Source organism: Rhinatrema bivittatum, chromosome 6 (genome assembly GCF_901001135.1).
Source record: "Rhinatrema bivittatum chromosome 6, aRhiBiv1.1, whole genome shotgun sequence".
In the NCBI taxonomy this organism is placed as follows: Eukaryota; Metazoa; Chordata; class Amphibia; order Gymnophiona; family Rhinatrematidae; genus Rhinatrema; species Rhinatrema bivittatum.
The window spans coordinates 282,500,410-282,523,234 of record NC_042620.1 but is presented as its reverse complement, the minus strand read 5'-3'; the positions used below and the strand labels follow the sequence as shown (position 1 = coordinate 282,523,234).

Below are 22,825 nucleotides of genomic sequence, written 5' to 3'. Positions count from 1 at the left end.
CAGGCACACACAACTTTTTCCACTTCAGCTCCACCACCACCCCACCAAGAGCAGGAAGGCCAGTGAGTGGTAGTGGGCCAATGAGAAGAGGAGCCCAGGAGCCATGGTGGAGCTCATCCCACCAGGCCCGAAAAGAAAAGGAGGCCATGTATGTGTGTGTCTGAGTCTGTGTGAGAGCTTATGTATGTGTGTATGTCAGTGTGTGATAGCCTGTTTGCATTTTTGTGTGAAAGCTTGTATGTGTGGCTGTATGATAGCCAGTATGTAGGTGTGTGGCTGTGTGAGAGCCTATCTGTATATATGAGTGTGTCTGTGAAAGCCTGGGTATCACATATAGGCTCTCACAGCCACACACACACACCCACACCTACACATTATGCATCTGTGAGGAAGAGAATGAGTACGTGTGATGGCATAGGCATGTATATGAGACAGGGAGTATGTGAGAATCAATGTATTATTGTGTGTGTGGATAAGTAAGAGAGAGAGAGAGAGAAGATAAAGTTTGTGCAGCCCTATCTCCCTGAAACCATGAAAATCTCAGGGTGACTAGGAATCAAAAGATCCCAGGTATGGAGAGCAAGAGATTTTTTAATCCTAATTAGTTTTAATTATTGGGTGCCATTTGATGATTTTTGCTGTTTCTAAAAATGTTATTGTTTTTTTGGGAAATATTAGAACATTTTTTAATTATCCAGAGTTTTTGAAATATTGTATTATTATTTAGGAAATTTTGGATATTCTATTCATTAACTGGTTTCAAATATGTAATCTTTTTATGAATATAATTTTACTATTATGTTTTATATTTCTTGATTTTATTATTTAATGTTTTATGAAGAATGGCAATGTTTCTGTTTTTCCATAGTTGCTTTGCATATAGAGACTGACTTGTGGGTTCCAGTTCAATTCTTCTCAGCATGTCTATTTATACTAGGGGGCATTCCATGAAGTTAGCAAGTAGCACATTTAAGACTAATCAGAGAAAATTCTTTTTCACTCAATGCACAATTAAGCTCTGGAATTTATTGCCAGAGGATGTGGTTAGTGCAGTTAGTGTAGCTGGGTTCAAAAAAGGTTTGGATAAGTTCTTGGAGGAGAAATCCATTAACTGCTATTAATCAAATTTACTTAGGGGTAGATTTTCAAAAGGGCTACGCGCGTAACCCCCGAAAACCTACCCTTGTGCGCGCCGAGCCTATTTTGCATAGGCTCAGTGGCGTGCGTACGTCCCGGGGCTTGGCCTGTGCCGGGGGATGGCGAGCTGGTGTGCGCAAGTTATGCCTGCCTGAGGCAGGCGTAACTCAGCGAGATAAGGTTGGGGGGGGAGGGGATTTAGGTAGGGCTGGGGGGTGGGTTAGATAGGGGAAGGGAGGGAAAGGTGGGGGTGAGCAAAAAAAAAAAAAAAAGTTCCCTCCAAGGCTGCTTCGATTTCGGAGCGGCCTTGGAGGGAACGGGGAAAGCCATTGGGGCTCCCTTGGGCTCGGGTGCACCCCCTTGCACGCGCCGACCCTGGATTTTATAACATGCGCGCGGTAGCGTGCACATGTTATAAAATCGGGTGTACATTTGTGCGCGCCGAGGAGCACGCACAAATGTACCCCGCGCGCGTAAAATTTAAAATCTGCCCCATAGGGAATAGCCACTGCTATTAATTGCATCAGTAGCATGGGATCTTCTTAGTGTTTGGGTAATTGCCAGGTTCTTGTGGCCTGGATTGGCCTCTGTTAGAAACAGGATGCTGGGCTTGATGGACCCTTGGTCTGACCCAGTATGGCATTTTCTTATGTTCTTATGACGTTGTGCCATCAACTTCTGAATACGAGAGTCTGGCAGGAAAACCTTGCCATGCTTCATGTCTAACGGATCTCCAAAGTACTCCAATGACTAAGCAGGCTGAAGAATGCTCTTAACCAGGTTCACAACCCAGCCGAGCTCATGCAACAGGGAGATCACCCTGTGGGTCACTAGACAGCTCTCCTCAAACGACTTAGCTCGAATTAGCCAGTCGTCCAAATACAGGTATACTAGGATCCCATCCTGTCTCAACTCTGCCATAACTACCACCATTATCTTGGAAATGTTCCTGGAAGCGGTGGCCAGACCAAAAGGCAGTGCCCAAAACTGTTAATGATGTCCCAGAACTGTGAACCGCAGAAAGCGTTGATGCTCTAGACCAGTGGTTCTCAACCTTTTTTCTGTCGGGACACACCTGACAGATGGTTCTCACATGCGTGACACCCTGACCCATGATCGTCACAGGGCTAGATGTAAAAGTACAGTTTGCATCCACGGGAACCCCCCTGACCCACAATAATGGATGTAAAGAAGAATTATGACATTCCCCATACAACTCACCCTACAAAAAAGATATTCTGGTTCTGGTGTCATCTCAGTAACAGCAACTCAAACTCCTTCTACTTCCAGGCTCAATAGCCCTACTTATGAAAAGACAGCAGTTTACCATCAATGCATATCCTCTTGAGAAAACACAACAAATAAGACTGATAAAACTCTTACATGCTAGTAAAATATCTCACCTCAGTAACACACACAGAACCAACCTAACATACTCCCAGGATCTGTAGTAATGCACATAAACTAATCAGCACACAGTTACACCTGTATTATGGAATACACTCAAACAGGAGCAACCCTATCTATGAAATGGCAACACTATAACTATTACATCAGGCCCTAAAAACCAATACACCTCTTATTAGGAAAGCAGAACTAGCAAGCAGCTATAGATCCCCACACAGAAATAATTGTAAAACTATATTAATAAGCAGAATAAATGTTTCACAACAACTATGAACAGAATAACATCCAACAATTAAAAACTCATAAAAACTATCAAAAATTCTCCAAACACCAATAAAATATTTCAAAAAAAGCAGACACATCACATAATATTAAATAATTAAAATGGCAGTCAATCAAGAAAAATAAACTTTAAAAGCCACCTTTACTTACCCCCTCCAGCAGCTCTCCTACTCCTCTTCCATGCAGGCCGTAGCACACAGCAGAAGCAGCAGTAGTGGCTAAGCTCTATACTCATGGTCCTCTTCCTTAGGGCCCATGTCTCTCACACACACACCATATCAGTCATGCCCCCATGACCAGTTTCTGTCTCTCACACACCAATCATCTCCCAGTCTTTGACAAACACACCAGTCACCTTCCTGGACAGTTTCTCTCATGCCATACACACACACACAGGCTTCCCACTCCCGTGTTCCACTTACATATATGGGCTTCTCACTCTCATAATCACTTTCTCTCTCTCACATACACTCACCAGTCTCTCACTCCCATGCTTGTTCTCTCCACATGCACAGGCTTCTCATTCCCATAATCACTTTCTTTCTCTCACACACATACACACACACCAGTCACCTGATCTCTCTCATGCATACACACACACACACAGGCTTCCCACTCTCATGTTCTCTTTCTGATATACAGGCTTCTCACTCCCATGCTTTGTCTCTCTCACACACACACACAGGTTTCTCACTCCCATGCTCACTCTTCATGTGCACAGGCTTCTCATTCCCATAATCACTTTCTCTCTCTCTCTCACACACACACACACACAGGCTTCCCACTCCCATGTTCTCTTTCAGATTATACAGGCTTCTCACTCCCATGCTGTGTCTCGCACACACCCAGGTTTCTCACTCCCATGCTCACTCTTCACATGCACAGGCTTCTCATTCCCATAATCACTTTCTCTCTGTTACACACACCCACACCAGTCTCTCTCTCATTTCCATGCTCGCTCTCCACGTGCACATGCTTCTCATTCCCTGAATCACATTCTCTCTCTCTCACATTCACATACACACCAGTCACACAGTCACCTTACCAACCAGTCTCTCTCTCATACATGCACACACACACACAGGCTTCCCACTCCCATGCTCTCTCTCACATAATCAGGCTTCTCACTCCCATGCTTTCTTTCACATACACCCCCACAACACCAGGCGTCTTACTCCCATGCTTTCTCACATACCCAGATTCTCATTTCCATGCTTTTTCTCTCTCTCTCACACACACACACACAAGTCACCTCCCTGACTAATGTCTCACACTCTCACATACACATCAGTCATCTCCTTGAGCAGTCACTTTCATTGTCTCTCACATATACACATACATCAGCTCTCTGACCAGTTTCTCTCATTCACACACATGCTCTCACACGCAGGCTGGCTGCTTCTTTCTCTCACTCACTTCCTCTTCCCCGACCCTCCCCGAGCACAAATGGGAGCTGCAGCAGCCTCCTCCTCCAGCCCCCGCAGGCCAAGAAGGAAGAATCCCATCGACCACGGGAGGCTCATGCTGCTGTCTCCTTTCCCGATTACCGGCTGCTTCGATTGCTCGGGGGCCGATGCTGCAGCGGCCGCTGCTACTTTATCACGCGGCACGGGCCGGCTCTTTCTTCTTCCCGCACACCGCGTATCACTTCCTGTTCCGGGTCCGGGGGGGGGGGGGGGGCAGGCGCAGGAAGAAAAAAAGGCCAGCTACGGGTGCCACAGCTTCTTTTAGCACTGCTGCCGTTCCCACTGGGCTTGAACGTGCTGATAGCCCAGCGGCAACGGCAGCAGGGAAGAAAGAGCAGCGAGAGAGACCGGGAGCCCGCGCGACACACCAGCCGGTGCTTGGCGACACACCGGTTGAGAACCGCTGCTCTAGACAAATGGGAATGTGAAGATATGCTTTGGACAGGCAATCAACCGCTTGAGAGAGAGAAGTAAACAAGAGTGAGCCACCAGGGAACAAAAAGAAGCTATTTGCAAAGTCATTGCCACTGCTTCAAGTGCCCGCTTAAGGATAGCCTCAATCCTCCTGTTGTGTACATCCTCCAAGGCCGCTCCTCCCTCCATGGGGATAGTCGTCCGCTTGGAGAGGGCACACAAAAGTGCATCCACCTCCAGAAAATGTAAACTCTCTCGCACCACCAGATCCAGAGGGTACAGGCCTCCCAAAACCCAACCTCCTTTGAAATTAGCCTCTGAGGCGCCCCACTCAAAATCAATCAATTCTTGAATGGCCTCCATCACAAGGAAAAAAACAAGAGGATTTATGTAGAGAAACCAAAATGGGATTTTTCTTTAGCTCAGACATAGAACTTGCCCCAGGTACTCCCAGCATTTTCAAGGTCTGGGAAATCAGGGCCGGAAGTTCATCTCTATGGAAGAACTGTAGCATAGTCCTATATGGTTCAAATCCTGGAGGAATTTTACCATCCTCAAGAGAGTCCAGATCGGCATCATCCGTGCCATCCAGATCTCTATCAGGTAGTCCCGCTGCCACTCTAGGAGTACTCTGGTGCTTACCAGTAGGTCCAGGCAAGCTTTTCACCTGCAACTCTAAACTGGGAGCAGTAGACAAGGCCGAGGATTGCACCTGTAGATAGGATTGCAATCCCTGGAAAAATTCTACCCATGAAAGTGAGGAAGTATCCAGACCAGGAGGTACCCGAGGCGTACTCAATGAGCTGCCTTCCCATGTTGAAGAACCAGTTAGGGGAGTTCCAAAATCAAGTGCCCCACCTGAAAAGTCTTTGCCCAGGCTTACATCCAGCTGGGAAGAACTAGACTTAGTGAAATTAGAGGAAGATCATTCTCCCCAAGTCACCAAACAGCGCTGGCACAAGTCAATAGGCACTCCTGGTTGAAATACCCAAATATGACAGGCAGTGCAAAAGGAAAGGCGCTTAGATTTCTTAGATATAGGCATCATTAGGCCGACAGCGTGCTGAGCAGCAACTGAAGGCATACGTCCAGCTGAGTTGTTTTTTTTGGAGGGGGGGCATCCAAAAATTCTAGGCATCTAACACCTAGGCGTCCCATGCCTAGGTGCCCAAAACTTAAGCATCCCTAGGATAGGCGCCGTAAAAAAATTAAGATGCCGCTTAACTTGGAAGCACAGACCATCAGACCTGCCTAAGCATCCAAAAATTGGACACACAACTTGGATGCACAGCTAGATGCACACACCGAACAGACAATCCTGTAGAAGACAGCCTAAAGAAAGTGCATGAAAGGCAACTGCGGCCTACCACGTGGAGTGCAGTTGAAAAGCCTCAGAGCAGGGCCTAGCCTACTGAGGCTGCTCAACCCACCAGGCTGTCCATGTCCCTCAACCTCCCACGAAGCGGGACGAACGTCGGAATGGTGCGCCTAGCAAGGAGATCAGGGGAAGGAGGAAGCCCTACAGCAAAAAAAAAAAAAAAACCCCTTCTCTTTTTTTTTTTTCTAAACTTACCTGAGCTCAGCCTTACCTGGCTGAGTACAGAGACGGTCTCTGGCTATGGGGGGGGGGGGGGGGGGGGGAGGAAGAGGGCATTTGCTGACACCGCTGCCTTGGCTTCCTGCACCCACTGCCTTTCAGCTGCTTAACAGCAAAGTCCATGCTGGCTGAAAAACCAGCTACCACACCAAAGTACTCATCTAAGGGACCACGGAAATCACCTCAAGAATTCTTGATTGGGGGGGGGGGGGGGGGGGGGGAAGGACCTTTTGGTATCACCACAGGAGAGTGGGACAAATCTATTTTCCTTATTTCTCTTTTTTTTTTTTTTAAGACAGAAATAATCCCCAGTAGGAAGCTGCTTGTTCACCATCTGCTGGAGACTGAGAATACTGGCAGGGTGATGTCACTGCAGGGGTATATATACTTGGACGTCAGTTTGCTCCGTATCCATCTGCTGGAAGAGGTGCATAACCCACTTGTTCTGGATTCATCTGACTGGATGCTAAGAAAGTGTCTTTTTTGCAGCGTTTTCTGGTTGGCACCACATCATTGCATGTAAATACAATATATATGTTGTAAGTGATATTTTGGCCTCAGAAGACTGTACTTTTGAATGTTCTTTTTCATGTAAAATTTGTTTCAAGTGCATCATTACATTTTGTGTGGCTACAGAGGGTGTTGATGGTGGGGGTGTGTGTGCAAGGCTGTAAGGCTCCACTTTCGCCCCCAGCTAGCCGACTTGGCATTCAAAAAGACTCGATCATTGAGAGATATGTTGACATCTACAGTGATGCCGGAGGTAGATGACAGATTGAATAAATTGGATCGTGCAGGCCAATATAAGTGTGGGGGTTGTGGAGTGTGTCCATATGTTTATGAGACTATTTCAGTCAAGGTTCCTTTAACAGAGTATTTTTTGCAGGGTATGTTTAACTGTAAGACTACTCAAGTAATTTATTTGAATTTGTGACCATGTAAATTGTACTGCATAGGTCAGACTAAGCGTGCTATTAAGGTAAGAATAGTGGAACACTTGAGTAACATTCAGACACAAAGAGAGAATGCCCCCTTGGTTCAGCATTGGAATCAGATGAATCATGTTGTACAAGATCTGAGATTTTGTGTACTGTGTCGGGTGCAGCTGAACCAGGGAGGAAATATTTCCCGTATACTATTACAGAAAGACTTTTTCTTATGTTTTTGTACAGTACAGAGTACATCAAGTTGCGCTAAAGAAATATTTAGTAGTAGTAGTAGTAATAGTAATAGTAATAGAAGGAGGAGGACAAATGTGCCCTTTCACATGAGCAGAAAAAAAAAAGGCTGAGGAGACTCGCACAGCAGCTGTGAAGGAATGCCTGCACATGCTCAGAAAAACCCATCTTGGCACTGCTGGATGATGTCAGCCACTTTTGTTGCCAATTCATGCCCTGCTTGCCCACAAAGAAAAGAAAGTTTTCCCAACATACACACACACAAAAAAAGAAACCACAGCTGAAGCTTTGTCAGAAGACGCTGCAAGAGAGGCCTGCTGACAGGGACAACAAAAAAAATCTAAAACTTCAAAAAGTATCAAAACGCCTATCTAAAAGATACCAGGAAGAAAAGGAAAAACCAGTTAAGCACACTTTGCTAAGGGGAGAAGCTGAAAAAGGGAAAAAAAATCTGCTAAAACACAAGTGCTCAGGCAGTGAAACCAGAGCAGAGGTCTGAAAATTCAATGGTAACAAAAAAAGCTGAGTTGAGGCATTCAGTGCACAGTTACAGGAGCCTGCCACATAGTCTCAGACATGTCTTTGCCAGAAAATTCTGAACAGTGTTCCATGTCGGGGCCATCAGATGTCCTCATCCCATCTGTAAGACTTAAGTGATCTGCTTGCCTTCAGATAAATAAGTTTACAAAAGAAACTACAAGAAAGGCAAACTGAAAAACTGATAGATATTTTATTATCCTTGGCCTTAAAATTCAACTAGCATGATAGTTTCCACCTAGAAATACATGTAGGTGGAATATAGTATGTTGTCAAACAAATATAAAGCTGTTACAGCCAAAAGAAATACAGTAACAGATCTAAACATCTTGCAGAAATCTGGAAACCTGTAGATCATTATATATTCCAAGCTCTGTAATTGCAACCTTTTTTGTTGCATCATAGAAACACAAAATATGGCACCAGATAGGCACCATAAGACCCATCTAGTCTGCTCAATGTCATTCCTGGTGCAATGCCCTAGACTCCAGTAGATCTATGGCTTTCCCCTCACTTCTTGGGTTGCAAAGATCCTCTATTCCTATCCCAGGCTTTCTTGAATTCTGCTACTCCTTCTGTCTCCACTACCTTACCTGGAATTTACTGCATACATCAGACAGACACCCTCTTTATGAAGAAATAGCTAATATCGCTTAAAGGTTCATAGTGTGATTAAACTGTGTTGTATGATATAGTAGTAGTAGTCTCCCAGACAAGATAATGTTCTGTTCTCTAAATGGAAATTTTATAGAAAACTTCTTATGAATTAAATAAAAAATATATGAACACAAAAAAAGAAAGCCAACATTGGCAATAGAGTAAGGACTATGTCTTCCAACATGCCTCTTACCTGTGCTAGAGATGTAAAAAGCGTGCCTTTTGGATAATGTAACTGTTTCACTGTATCTCAAATGCTTTGTCAGGAGGTATTTATAGTCAGACTAAGAAGTGTTAAGTCTGTATCCCACAGGGGGTGAAGGAAGTGCCATCTGTGCCTTGCGTGTATCTGTTCAACCAGTTCTTTTTTCAATGTAAGCTATACATTTGCAGTTTGGTGTATAATTTTTGAGACATACGTGGCTACTGTATGGTGTTAGCATGGTTCATATATAAACTGGAATAACAGAGAGGGCCTGATTTACTAAGCTTTATTCCTGTAGACACAGAATGGGGGGGGGAAACAAACTTAGCAAATCAGGCTCAGAACAAGATGAAATGCATCCCACCTGGGACTAGAACCCAGTAACTCTGCTCTAGTTCAAAAGAAAACTTCTGTCTGAAAAGGAGTCGTCCTCATATTCCAGCTCCATGAAGGACCTGATCCCAAGCACCGGACTAGGGCCCATCGATGCCTTTTACATCCTCAGTGAGGCAGTAAAATCTTTAAACGATGATACACGGTGAACAGGAAAAGACAAATAGAATTATGGAAGTGCGATGTTATGGACGTTTGTGCTCCCAGTGCAGGTGATACTTTTACCAAAGCATGGCTGTGTTGGTTAGCATTGTTTGAGTCTTTCTTGCAGCTGGACATTTGTGAGCATTGGGCAAGTACTATTTGAGCTACCTGTGCCAATTTGGCCATTTACGAACACCGTGAGAACTGGATGAAGCTCATCCATTGTGAAGAAGGCGGTTTTTAAGCTGCTATCTAGTATTAAATTCTGGAGCTGTTTGCTGCTATCAAGAGAGGAATTTTGCATTATTTTGTGATCTGGACTCCTCTGTTGCTGCATTAAACTAAGGAATGTTTTCAAGGAGTAGCTGTAGTTTAAAAGAAACATTTTTGGAATGTGGAGCGTTTCAGAGGAAAAAGTGATACTTGGTAATCTCTACTTTAATATTTATGCCACTATTATTATTGATACACATATAAGGGACCGAGCTGGGATTAAAAGAGTAGGGATGTGAATTGTTTTTTGACGATTTAAAACAATCGTCAGATATATTTTAAATCGTCAAAAATTGTTAATAGTCGCGATACAATAGAAATTCCCCCGATTTATCGTCAAAAATCGTAAATCGGGGGAGGGGGGAGGGCGGGGAAAACCGGCACACCAAAAAAGCCCCTAAACCCACCCCGACCCTATAAAACGAATCCCTTACCTTCCCCCACCCTCCCGAACCCCCCCCCCCAAAGCTTTTTACGAGTACCTGGTGGTCCAGTGGGGGCACGGGGACCGATCTCCAGCTCTCGGTCCATCGGCGCCATTTTGGCTGCCACTCAAAATGGCGCTGATGGCCCAATAAAAAAAAAACAAAACACCCACCCGACCCTTTAAAAACGACCCCTTAGCTTCCCCCACCCTCCCGATCCCCCCAAAACATTTTAAAATTACCTGGTGGTCTAGTGGTGGTCCCGGGAGCGATCTCCCGTTCTCGGGCCGTCGGCTGCCACTCATAAAGATGGCACCGATGGCCCTTTGCCCTTACCATGTGACAGGGTATCCGTGCCATTGGCCGCCTCCTGTCACATGGTAAAAGCACTGGATGGCCGGCGGCCATCTTTAAATACGGCGGTGGCCATCTTTAGGATGCCGGCGGCCATCTTTAAAGATGGCGCCGGCCAGCCAGGGCTCCTACCATGTGACAGGGGCCAGCCAATGGCACGGATACCCTGTCATATGGTAAGGGTAAAGGGCCATCGGCGCCATCTTTATGAGTGGCAGCCAAAATAGCGCCGATGGCCCGAGAGCGGGAGCCCGGTCCCCGGGCCCCCATTGGACCACCAGGTAATTGTAAAAAGTTTTGGGGGGGTTCGGGAGGGTGGGGGAAGGTAAGGGGTTAATTTTAAAGGGTCGGGCCTCACTAAAAAAAAAAAAAATAACGATGTGAATCGGAACCAATTCCGATTCACATCACCCACGATCAGATTTTTTCCCCCCTCTAGCCGAACCCAATCGTTAAGACGATCGGGCACACGATTCACATCTCTAGAAAAGAGTGATTCTTTATGAATGGATTTGGAATCCCTGAAGGATTGAATGCCCTTTGTCCCATGTCAATGTGTGCAAGTTGTTTGTGGCACTTCTTTGTATCACTTGGCCTTGATCCACAGTATGATTACGGTAGTTATTGCTTTTTTTATGATGGTGTTTTGTGGTTTATGAACATTACTACTTGCCAGTAGAAGGTTTTTGTGAGAATTCTCACTCTAGCAGAGGTTTACTCTATTTCTTAACTGTTAAAATAAAATCCCCCCATTTGACAGAGAAAAAAAAATGAAGACTAAATGTAAAGCAGATGAAATGGAGGCATTCAAATCCAGGGGGAAAAAAAAAAACAAAAAACCTCAGCTTGCTGTGACCACCCACACAGGGCTAGGCAGAGCAGATCTGATGATCTCCTGGGTTTCTTCTTCCATACACACACTCTTTCCACTTTAGGACCCAAGCTGGGATGCTGAAGGATCTCAGCCTGCTGATGTAACGGGCTGCAGAAACCCTCCAGTACGAGTCCCCAGATCTGCTAAGCCTGTTTGGAAAAATGCAGCCAAGCAGCACATTTCTGAGTCAGACCTCTCGGCACAGAGCCAGAACGAGGAACAAGAGTGAGGAAAGGAGGGTGAAAAAGACTGCGTCTCTCTCTACTCTGCCAGGATCACTCACGGGTCATTCAGCACAGGGGAGCTCGCTCGCTGCCTTTGGCCGGTTCCAACCTTTCCAATTCACCCCCCCCCCCCCCCCAATTACAGTGAGTAAAAACCTTCATGAAAACTGCTTACCAATATTGATCTCATCATCAGTCAGTGTGTCCCCAATGAAGTCAAACTGGAAAGACTGAAGAGTCTGGGAGAATTTCAGCACAGCATGAGAATAACCTGAAAAGGAAGGGAGAAGAGACGAGTTGCTCTCTGAACTGTAGGAGTGAGATTCATGAGAGAGACAGCCTGAGGCATGACCTGCACACGCTAGCTGTTATCTAAACCTCAAACATACTGAAAATGCATGCCCCATTATCGGCACGATGCTGATCGTTCAGGAGGTGTGCACCAGTGCAGAGCTGTAAAAATAAAGCTGCTTACCTGTAACCGGTGTTCTCTGCGGTCAGCAGGACAAGGCAGGCACACTTGTGGATGATGTCACCCGGAGCACCCTCCCCTAGATTCTGAAGCAAAAGAGTTTGTGCGAAATCCCCTCAGTCTTTTTTCATTCCATGGAGCAAGCTTGTGACTTCCCTGCTTGTCCATGGAGAACAGCTATATTTGCTCCTGGAGAAAACTTTGTAAGTTCTGAAACTTTTTATGGGCCCAGCATAAGAATCATGTAAAGAAGACACTGCACAGGAACTGCTTAGAACCCTTTTGATGCAACTCCAACATTGATCTATGCGTCAACGGCAGGGGAAAAGGGGAATTGGATTCAGACAGCAAGCAATGAGGGCCCTGACTTTTACGGTCTGGGGCACCGATAAGCATGGGGGTAACCTGCACAGAGCAGCAGTTACTACCCTTACCAGAAGGCATGGGGATTACTACCCTTAACAATAAGCCCTGACGCTTTTGATGCAACTACAACATCGCTGTCTGCTTCGGAGGGATGTGGGGGGTGGAAGGAAACAGGAATTTGGATTCAGAGACAACTAACCCAAGCCATGGCTATTTTACAATCTGGGGTACTGATGCGCAGACATTAGGGAAAAACACAGGACTGCTGCTATGGCCAAGTCCATAAGCAAAGCACATCAAGTGGCACTGACTGGGGGTCACCCGCACGGTGCGGCAGATGCTACCATGGGAAGCTTCCTGGGTAGACTGGATGGACCATTGGTCCTTTTCTGCTGCCATTTCTATGTTTCTATAAGTCCTTTCAGCATTTCTGAAAATGGTATTAGATGCTCAAATAAATCACCATCTTTAACTTGTGATTACATTGCTCTAATGAAAGAATTCATAATGTGCAAAGACTCCAGAGGACCTGGTACAGAAATTCAACTATGCAAGTGTCACTTTCCCCCAGTTCCAATGAAAGAACTGGGAGAAAATTCTTTTTCACTGAATGCACAACTAAGCTCTGGAATTTGTTACCGGAGGTTATGGTTCCGGCAGATAGTGTGGATGGGTTTAAAAAAGGTTTGGATAAGTTCCTGGGGGAGAAGTCCACTAACTGCTATTAATCAAGCTGACTTAGGGAATAGCCACTGCTATTATTGGCATCAGTAGCATGGGATCTAGTTAATGTTTAGGTACTTGCCAGGAACTTGTGACTTGGATTGGCCACTGCTGGATGCTGGGCTTGATGGACCCTCAGTCTGACCCAGAATGGCATATCTTAGGGTCTTAAGTAGCAGTAAGCTCATGTTATGACCAGCTCATCTTCCCTCAGGGGCTTGTAGTTTCATGAGCGATGTTATCACTTCCTAAGGCCTTTCAGTACAACTCAGTACACATTCCATAACTTAAATGACAAGAGGTGGGTAGCACCTTATAGAGCAGGGGTGGGCAAGTCCGGTCCTCGAGGGCTGCAAACCAGTCGGGTTTTCAGGATACCCCTAATGAATATGCATGAAATAGATTTGCATACAACTGAGGCAGTGTGTATGCAGGTCTCTCTCATGCATATTCATTAAGGATATCCTGAAAACCCGAGTGGTTTGCAGCCCTCGAGGACCGGAATTGCCCACCCCTGTTATAGAGTAACACCAATTTATTGAGCCATGAGCTTTCGAGGACAGAGTTCACTTCGTCAGAGGACTCTGCCCTTCAAAGCTCATGCCTCAATAAATTGGTTAGTCTATAAAGGTACCACACACCCCTACCTTGTGTCATTTTTGCTTCACCAGACAAATACGGCTACCCCTCTGAAGATTTTCAATCTATACCTTAAGAACTAGAACCAAGTGGTAGATGGGCTGATAGAAGGAAACCAGATGTGCAACAAGGTAGACATCCCTGAAGGAGGAGTGAAAGCTATCCAAGAAAGCCGGAGGGATGGTCAAATACTTGCCAAGCTGAGATTAAAGACAACAAAACGCAACATTATGCATTTAGAATTTAGAAATCCAAGGGCGTAGTGCATGATGGAAGGTGAGATACCGACAGTCTTTAGAATGATCTCATCTGAAAACCTCAAGGTGGCAAAATAAAGCAACAAAGTAGTGGCCAGAGTCAAAGGAATGCCAAGGCACTTAGGGAAAGATATAAGAAGAAAAAAAAAGGTGGTAATGCCCCTGAGACCAGGGTTAGTTTGGGAGGCTGTACCTCTGAAAGGATACAGACAAAGTAAAAGTCATCCAAGGAAAATCTACTTTTCCATTTAAATATAACTAATTCCTTTATAGTTATTCAGTTTTGTGTCTGTTGTGGATGAAGAATTTGAATCTCTTGTGTTTTATATTATTTTGTGTGTTAATATGTATAATGCCTAGTGCTAGACGATTTATAAAATGTTAATAAATCTAAATCTACTAAAATAGTGCAGACTCTGCCCCAAAAGCACTATGAAATAAGAACATAAGAAGTTGTCATACCGGGTCAGCCGAGGGTCCATCAAGCTCAGTATCCTGTTTCCAACAGTGGCCAAGCACCTGGCAGGATTCCAAACCCAAGGGCTTATATATATATATATATCTATCTATATATATATATATATATATATAGATAGATATATAGATAGAAGCCCTTGGGTTTGGCATTTGGTATATATGCCCTTGGTATATATGCCCTTGGGTTTGGCATTTTGGCATTAGATAGAAGCCCTTGGGTTTGGCATTTGGTATATATACATATATATATATATATACACACACACACATATATATATATACACATATATATATATATATATATATATATATATATATATATATATATACACACACACACACACATACATATATATACATACATATATATATACACACACACACACACACACTAGAAGAGAGGGATAACAGACATATCCAAATGCCTGAAAGGCAATGCTCATTGGAAAGGAAGATCTGCTATTACAAAACTCAAAAGGGGGCATATCCAGGAGTAACAGAAAGGGTAGTGCATACATGGTGGAGATGAAATTGTACAGACTAGATGGGCCTAACAATCCTTAACTGCCATCAGATTCTACGTTTATATAAAACATAAGTCTGCTCAGCCACTATTTTACTAATATTTGGTGCTTAAGCAGAAGGGGCTTGAGGCAGCCTTTGGAGTGACCGAGCAGTGGTGCTTACAGGCCCACTTTGCCGACTTGAATTTTTGGGATATCAATAATGAATATGCATGAGATGTTTGCATATATCTGGCTCGAAAACCAACATATGTAAATAAATCATACAAATTCATTATGAATGGCTGGGGTGGGGGTGGGGGTGGGGAAGGGGGGTCCAGAGGCCTGGCGTGAGTACCACTAAAACTACAGGAGACCTAAGGCACCCTTTGGTAAGAAACTAAAGATAATTAATTCAAGGAAGAACAAACCATGCATGTGCATGAATGAACTCATCAAGTCCAGGTCTTTTTCCAATATGGTTAGTTCCTGAACTGTGTGTGACCATCACCTCTAGTTTGAAACTGTCCGGGACAAATTTATGGACAGTTGTCGTGCTTCTGAACGGGTGACACGGCTCACCCCGTGCACACTCTTCTGCCACATGTTGAAAAGGCACTAAGAAGATTCACGGATGTATCTTGTCCCCACATATCTCTCTTCATCCAAAAACCGTATCCCAAAGCAACCTGTAACATCACTTCAGAAATGCACGTTGCGTCATCTCCCAGCTGATCATGCTCACGTGGTTTCTCCTCCTACATAATCCTGAAATTGAACTTAAAAGTCCCCACATCCTTTGCTGCACCTTCTCAGCAACATAAACACTTTTAGAAACCTCAGAGGTATGTTATGAATGCCAGGAAATTTCAAAGTACTGGAGATATGCGTGGCCTCCAGCAACCTGTCCTTTCTCACTTGGAAAAGTAAAAAAAATGGTAGCCTTTGTAAGGAATGTAAGGGCTTGCAACTGCAAGGATCACCACCAGCCCAGGTTTCATTTCGGCTTAAAAAAATCCTGCCAACTGACCTGCATTTGAGCTTATCTTTTCCATTTCCAATGTTTATTTCCATACCTTTTCAAGTGTAAAAAACAAAAACCAAGAGAGAGCAGAGCAAGGAGTATATACATAGCCACTGCATGCATAATGCTTGCACTTATTTAGATGTAAAACCACTGTTCCTGAACATTACACTAATTCATGATCAAGCATGGAGCAAAGGGGAAGCAGTAAATGCTGTTCTTGCTTTTAAGAGCTGTTTCCCAGTGATAAAAAGGCCTCTAGTAGTACCCCTCTCCAATAAGCAACAGGAGACTTTGCTGGATGGGTGCTGTCACATTACAGACGGCAGAGTGCTAGTCTGTCTCTTGCTGTCTCCGGCTCTGCAGCCTATTCACTATGCCACATGGCTCAACTTATTACTTGCAGTAACTTGGCGCCCTGACAGGCATAACTTTCCATCCCAAGCACATCTGGCTCCTGCCTGTGCAGGAAACAAGACTGCATCACGCTAAGAAGGAAACTGGAGCAGCAGCAGCAGCAGCTTGGGCACTTGCCGAGGTTTATCAGATGGGCTTTCGGGGACATTCACTGCCTGCTGTGCGTTTCGCAAGGGTGCCCAAGAACCTGTAGTGCCACATTCTGTATGCTGCGTCTCCACTTATCACAATACCTTCACTAATCACAGCCACAAGTGCCACACTCCCTCAGGAGGCAGAAACTCTCAGAGCACCAATTCCACTTCATGTCTCAGTGTAAACCTTGCTGATCATTGCAACTTTATTCACCAGAAAAAGGTCAAATTCAGCCAAACTAACTATTCGGTTTGGACCATTCCCTATCTGGTCACAACATTCAGGTTTCCTATTACAGCACTGGAAGATCTTGCATAACTGATGTTTTCATACACTGAAACCAATGATGATGTCATCAACTAAGCTAAGGTTTCATGGTGATAGTGTATTATTAATTTTAAAGAGGGGAAAAAGATTACAGTGTCAAACCTTGACACTAAACCCCATCCTTCACTCAGAAAAATTACCACGATTGGGCTTCAGTGAATCATGAACCAAGACAAACCATTGGAGAGGGGGAATCCCAGTGTTGCTAGATCATAAAAAGTATTGCATTGTTATATTCAAGATCATTGCCCTGCGATTTCAAATTGTGATCCACTAAATGCCCAGAGGTGAATGCCAAGGTGATATTTGGGATTGCGTGTTATGATTTAGCATCAAAATTCTATTTGCCCATTTCTTATTATTTTGAAACTTGAGGGAGGGATAAAGGATGGGTTGGGACTATTTTATTTTACTTTCAATGTTTCTGGTTAACATTATACGTTACATTGAAAGAAGAAAAATGTAATAAAAAATATTATTTTACAAGTGTGCGGGGAAGATCAATATTAATATTAATGTTGATGGAGGCTGTGGTGAATAACTACCTACAATCCAGTGGGTTACAGAATCTGAGGCAACAAGGTTTTACCAGAGAAATCTCGTGTCAAACAAATCTGATCAATTTTTTTTCCCTATCAGGTGATAAGAGAATTAGATCAAGAGAATATGGTAGATATTGTTTACTTGGATTTCAGCAGAGCTTTGGATATTATCCCAAACAGAAGGTTCATGAATAAAATGAGCAGCTTGGGGGCAGGTCCCAAGATGGCAGATCGTCAGTTAACCAATTTGTAATACAGACGACAGAGGGAAGTAGTAATTGGAAATCACTCAGATTAGTGAAGTGCCTCCGAGATCAGATCTGCAGCCAGTTCTGTTTAATATCTTATGGGCTGATACAGTAAAGTCCGCGGGAGAGCGGGCGAACGCCCACTCTCCCGGTTTGCGCACAGGCCACTCTCCTGTGCGTGCGATTCAGTATTCATATTAGGCCCGGCGGTAAAAAAAAGAGGCGCTAGGGACACTAGCGTGTCCCTAGCGCCTCTTTTTGGACAGGAGCGGCGGCTGTCAGCGGGTTTGACAGCAGACGCTCAATTTTGCCGGCGTCGGTTTTCAAGCCCGCTGACAGCCATGGGTTCGGAAACCGGACGCCGGCAAAATTGAGCGTCCGGTTTTCAACCTGCGAGCCGCGGGCCAACTTCAAATTTTTTTTTTTAACTTTTCAGACCTCTGACAATATCGCCATGATATTACAGAATCTGTAATATCATGGGTAAGTCAGAGGGTGCATAGAAAAGCAGTCTTTACTGCTTTTCTGTGCACTTTCCCAGTGCCCAGAGAAATTAGCGCCTACGTTTGGGTAGGCGCTAATTTCTGAAAGTAAAATGTGCGGCTTGGCTGCACATTTTCCTTTCTGAATCGAGCGGGAATACCTAACAGGGCCATCAACATGCATTTGCATGTTGCGGGCGCTATTAGGTTTGGGGGGGTTGGATGCACGTTTTCGACCCCTTATTGAATAAGGGGTAACGCTAGCGTGTCGAAAACACGCGTCCAATCGCGGGATAACAGTGCCCTCCGCCGGAGCACACTGTACTGTTTCGGCCCGTTTGTGAGTGATATTGCAGTGGGGGTTAGAATGAAAAAGTGTCCTTTTGCGGATGACGCTAAGATCTGCGACAGAGTGGACATCCCTGAGTGAAAAAAACAGAATGAGAAGCGATCTAAGAAAGTGATCCTGGAAAACAGGCCAGTGAAATAAAGCCCATGTGTTTCACTTACAGACCTGAATGGTAAATAAACATCAATTACCAGGAAGTAGCATTAACTGAATACAGAGTCCCTACTGGCAGCTACTAAATTCCAGTGACAGGGATCTTATCCCTATCCATGTCTCTGCTTCCACCTTGCATCTATGACAAGAATGTCCAATAAGGCTATAATCAGAATGTTCTAATCCTAGAACAGCCACCATTTAATCGGACACAAAATATTTCCTGCTAGAGAAGACTAAATCACTTTATGTCCTGCTTTATTCACTTCCATTTTATGCTTATCAAAACGTCATTTAGGGAGCATATTTTTGGCATGTTTGGTTTCTGCACATTGTACAGAGTAAGTGTCATAGGAATCTCAAGAACGGCACTAGGATGCCCCCTGGACGGACACGGACACACACACCCCGCCTTGTCTCTAAGAATCAGTTTACCCAAAGTATGGAGCTTCAGTGAGCAGTCAAGGGCCTTCAAGGGATTCAGTGAATACCCAAACAGACCCAGCCCCTTCCCCCCACTCAGAGCACAGACTCGGGAGAAGAGCAGCCCAGCAACTGCAGGCTCTCCCTTCCTGCCATATCCCGCTGCTCAGACAGCACCCCATCTTTTGCCAGCTACTTGAGAACCAACGGCAGCCCACAGATCACCGCAAGGGGCATACAAGCACTGCCACGCTCGATCCTTGTCGTGCCCACCCCTCCGTAGCACGTACTTCCTGGGTGGAGGGAAATGTACACCGGAGAGGAGGCGGCACCACAAGGACCCCAGTAGCAGCTGCACTGCTGTCCTCTGTTTTATAGAAAAGTGGGAAAGGAGATTAAGGGAGAGAAAGTGAGAGAGCTAGAAAGGTACGAAATCAGAGCAGGAGAAGGGATGGAGGAATGGAGGCTGAGAGCCAGGTATGGAGAAGTAAAAAAAAAAAAAAAGCCCTAGGGGAGAGGGGGAAAGAAGCAGTGAAGGTGAAAGGAGTTGATTGAGGGGCTTGCACCTAAAAGGAAGAAGAGCATGAGAGGGGATAATGGAGGATAGTACAACGAGAGCGAGAAAGGAGATGGGAAGAGACCATGAGAAAGGGTGCTAGGGATGACTACAGAGAGAAGGATGGAGAATACATGGAGGAGTGACAGGAAAGAGAAAGCGCCAAAGAGAGGATCATAAGAGGGAATAACAGAGAGAGGGGAAGGCTTTTGTGATGGACAAAACAAAAAAAAAAAAATCAGGAGCTTAGTAGGGGGAGAGAAAGATGGGGGAAGTGAAAGGTTGGGCATTCACTGAATCTCGCCACACCCCACACCCATTCTTGCTAACTTTCTACCCAGGAATTTATATTATGTAGTGTGGACTTAACCAACTAATAAGCACATCAGCGCCAAGGATTGTACTGACAAGTTTCTCATCGACTCGACTCTCTGGCTGCACCAGAACTGTGTCGCCTGACAGCTCCAGACTCTCTGTACATGGAAGACCCTTTTATCAAGAGCTGTCTGATGCCCTTGCAAAACCATCACCACAGCTCGAAAGAAAACCAAAAGTAACCACCCTTTTAGGGACACCTCTGCATTTTAACTTTCAAGTGCAGAAGCACACCAAGATCATCAATTCTAAAGGGTGCCATGGTTACAGCACCATCTCACAGCCTGTCCCCCAGCTGTCACCCGCTGCCATCTGCCACAGAATGGGGAAAGCAAGGGCTGCTTATCTGTAACACATGCCCTCCATAGCCAGCGGGACAAAAAAAAAAACCACACAGATGAGAGGACGGCATGGGACGGCGCTGAGACAGAAAATCTCTCTCAGGGCTCAGTCTCCTCAGGATGGGACTGTGTTGCCGATTCGTCCTGCTGCCTACAGAGAACACCTGTACGTGATAAGCAACTCTGCTTTCTCCATGGAGCTGCAGGACAATGAACAGCCACACAAGTGGGGACTCCCAAGCTGAGGGCTGCATAAAAAAACATTTATTTCCAGTGCCGGCGCGAACTATTAGGCGAACTAGGTGGATGCCTATGGCGCCGACCACGAGGGGGCACCGAAGAGTGGCCGTGTGGTGCCGAGAGGGGAGCCTATCCCGCTCGCGGCAAAGAGTAGAGATTCGGAGGCTGTGAATGAGGTAGAAGTTGGGGCCGAGAGCAGGGGGCGGCTACAAGGCAGAATGTGTCTAGGGCACCAATACCCTTGCACCAGCCCTGTTTATTTCTATACCACTGCGTACATCAAGTAGCGCTATAGAAATGTTAAGTAGTAGTAGTAGTAGTAGTTATATAGTAATGAGAACTATGCAACCCATACATTGAAGAGGTTGGAGGGAGACTTGAAAGAATAATTAAATAAGCTTTTGAGAACTGCTTGGTCAAAATCATGTGTTGATGTGAAGAATTTTCTGGGCAGTAATGAGCAGTGAAGGTGTGGATAGAAAAGCAGGTGGCAGAATCGCAAATATATCTTCTATGGCAGCAAAGGGAAGACGGCTAAGGAAGCTGCAGTAGCTCCGACTTAAAGGGCTTTCATCTTACTTTGAAGCTGTTGTTCTGTTAGATAACAACAACAATCGAGATGCACTCAGAAACCCAAGTGGAAAGAGTTTTTCTTGTATCTGGAAAACCCTGTTTTACTGGGTTGAAGGAAATAAATGTTGTGAACACTTTCTGCAAGATTCTGGTCGTTCGAAATAGAACAGTAACATTCTCCTGCAGTCCAACATATGAAGGGCCTGCTCACCCTTACTGGCATGTGATCTCGGGGAAAAAAATGTTGGCAACACAATGGACTGATTTAAGTGAAATTGAGAGACCACTGCTGGTAGAAATTTAGGATGAATTTTCAAAGCTACTCTGTTGAGAAAATGTGGGTATACGGAGAGTATAAGACCAGCACTTGCAAAATCGCTTCCTCTTCATGGAGAAGTTAGTTATCAAAAACAAAACCTAAGCAATATATTTTAGTTCTTCTGTTACTAGAAGCTCAAATGGAAATTTCATGAGCCGAGCCAGAGCTACATTCAGAGCTCAAGAAGTAGGAACATCTTTAACTGAAGGCCGCCGAGGCCAAAAGGAAGGACATGAAACTGGCTATGAAGAAACATGGAAACTTCCTATGAGCTTTGTGATTTGAAACGCGCATCTTTGCGGTCTAGAGTGACCAGCCAGTTGTTGATCTCCAATTGAGGGATGATACTTCTTAAAGCATTCATCCTGAACTTTTCTCTTTCTTCAGGTGTCTCTTGAGATATTCAGGGTCCAAAACAGGATGAAGGCCAATGATTTTCTTCGGAATGAGGAAGTACTGCGAGTAGAATCCTGCATTCCCTTGTTGTATTGGGACTGTTCCCATCACATCAACTGCTCGGAGAGCAGACAGCTCTTGGAGGAGCTGGAGCTGTTCTGCATTTATGAAATGAATCTTCAGAGAACTGTTTGGGAGGGGGGGGGGGAGAAGAGGATTTGAAAATCAAAACGGTATCTCTGCTGAATGATCTGTTATTGCAGACTATAGAAGGCTGAAGTATTGAAGCCTTCCATGCACTGGAAAGCATTTGAATGTATTTATTTATTTAAGCACAATACTTGTATGATTACCCTATTAATCATATAAATGGACTAGATCCATGTCACATATCTTATATTATATAAACATGTACCGACACTATAATGGCACTTTCAGAGATATATTTAGTTTGGTTATAAAAAGTATGTGCCTCTATGTAAACCGTTGTGATGGTACATTACTAAACGACGGTATAGAAAAGATTTTAAATAAATAAAATAAATGTTATTTATTTGTGTATACCGATATTCGTGGAAACATCATACTGGTTTACAGAATTTAAAATACATAATGGCAATTTCATTTAAAAAAAAAATTATATATATATATATATATATATATATATATATATATATATATATATATATAAATAACATAAGCCTTCTCAATATTGTAGCAGGATGCAGAAACATCTTTAAGCACCAGCTGCCTCTCTTCCTTGGAACAGTGAGATTATTTTGGGGGAAGTTCCATCACTGTGTGAAATGCCAGAAGTTGCATTGATAGCAATGGCTGGAATTCCTCTTGTGGGAACTGAGAACCATGGAACTATGCGCAACGAGGCCACTGGGTTAGAAACACCACGGGGGAGACTAGGAG

The 22,825-nt window shown here is 44.5% G+C and overlaps 1 protein-coding gene across 2 annotated transcripts in view; it reads right to left on the bottom strand.

The window, feature by feature from the left end:
* Nucleotides 1–22,825, bottom strand: part of OPHN1 (oligophrenin 1) — a 235,543-nt gene that overhangs the window by 145,703 nt on the left and 67,015 nt on the right. For both annotated transcript variants that reach the window (XR_003857530.1, XM_029607285.1), the window contains one exon: nucleotides 11,743–11,838. Coding sequence is in view for 1 of the 2 variants with exons in the window: in XM_029607285.1 (XP_029463145.1) it covers nucleotides 11,743–11,838 (96 nt within the window). In the remaining variant the exon portion in view is untranslated. The remainder of the gene's footprint in view (nucleotides 1–11,742; nucleotides 11,839–22,825) is intronic.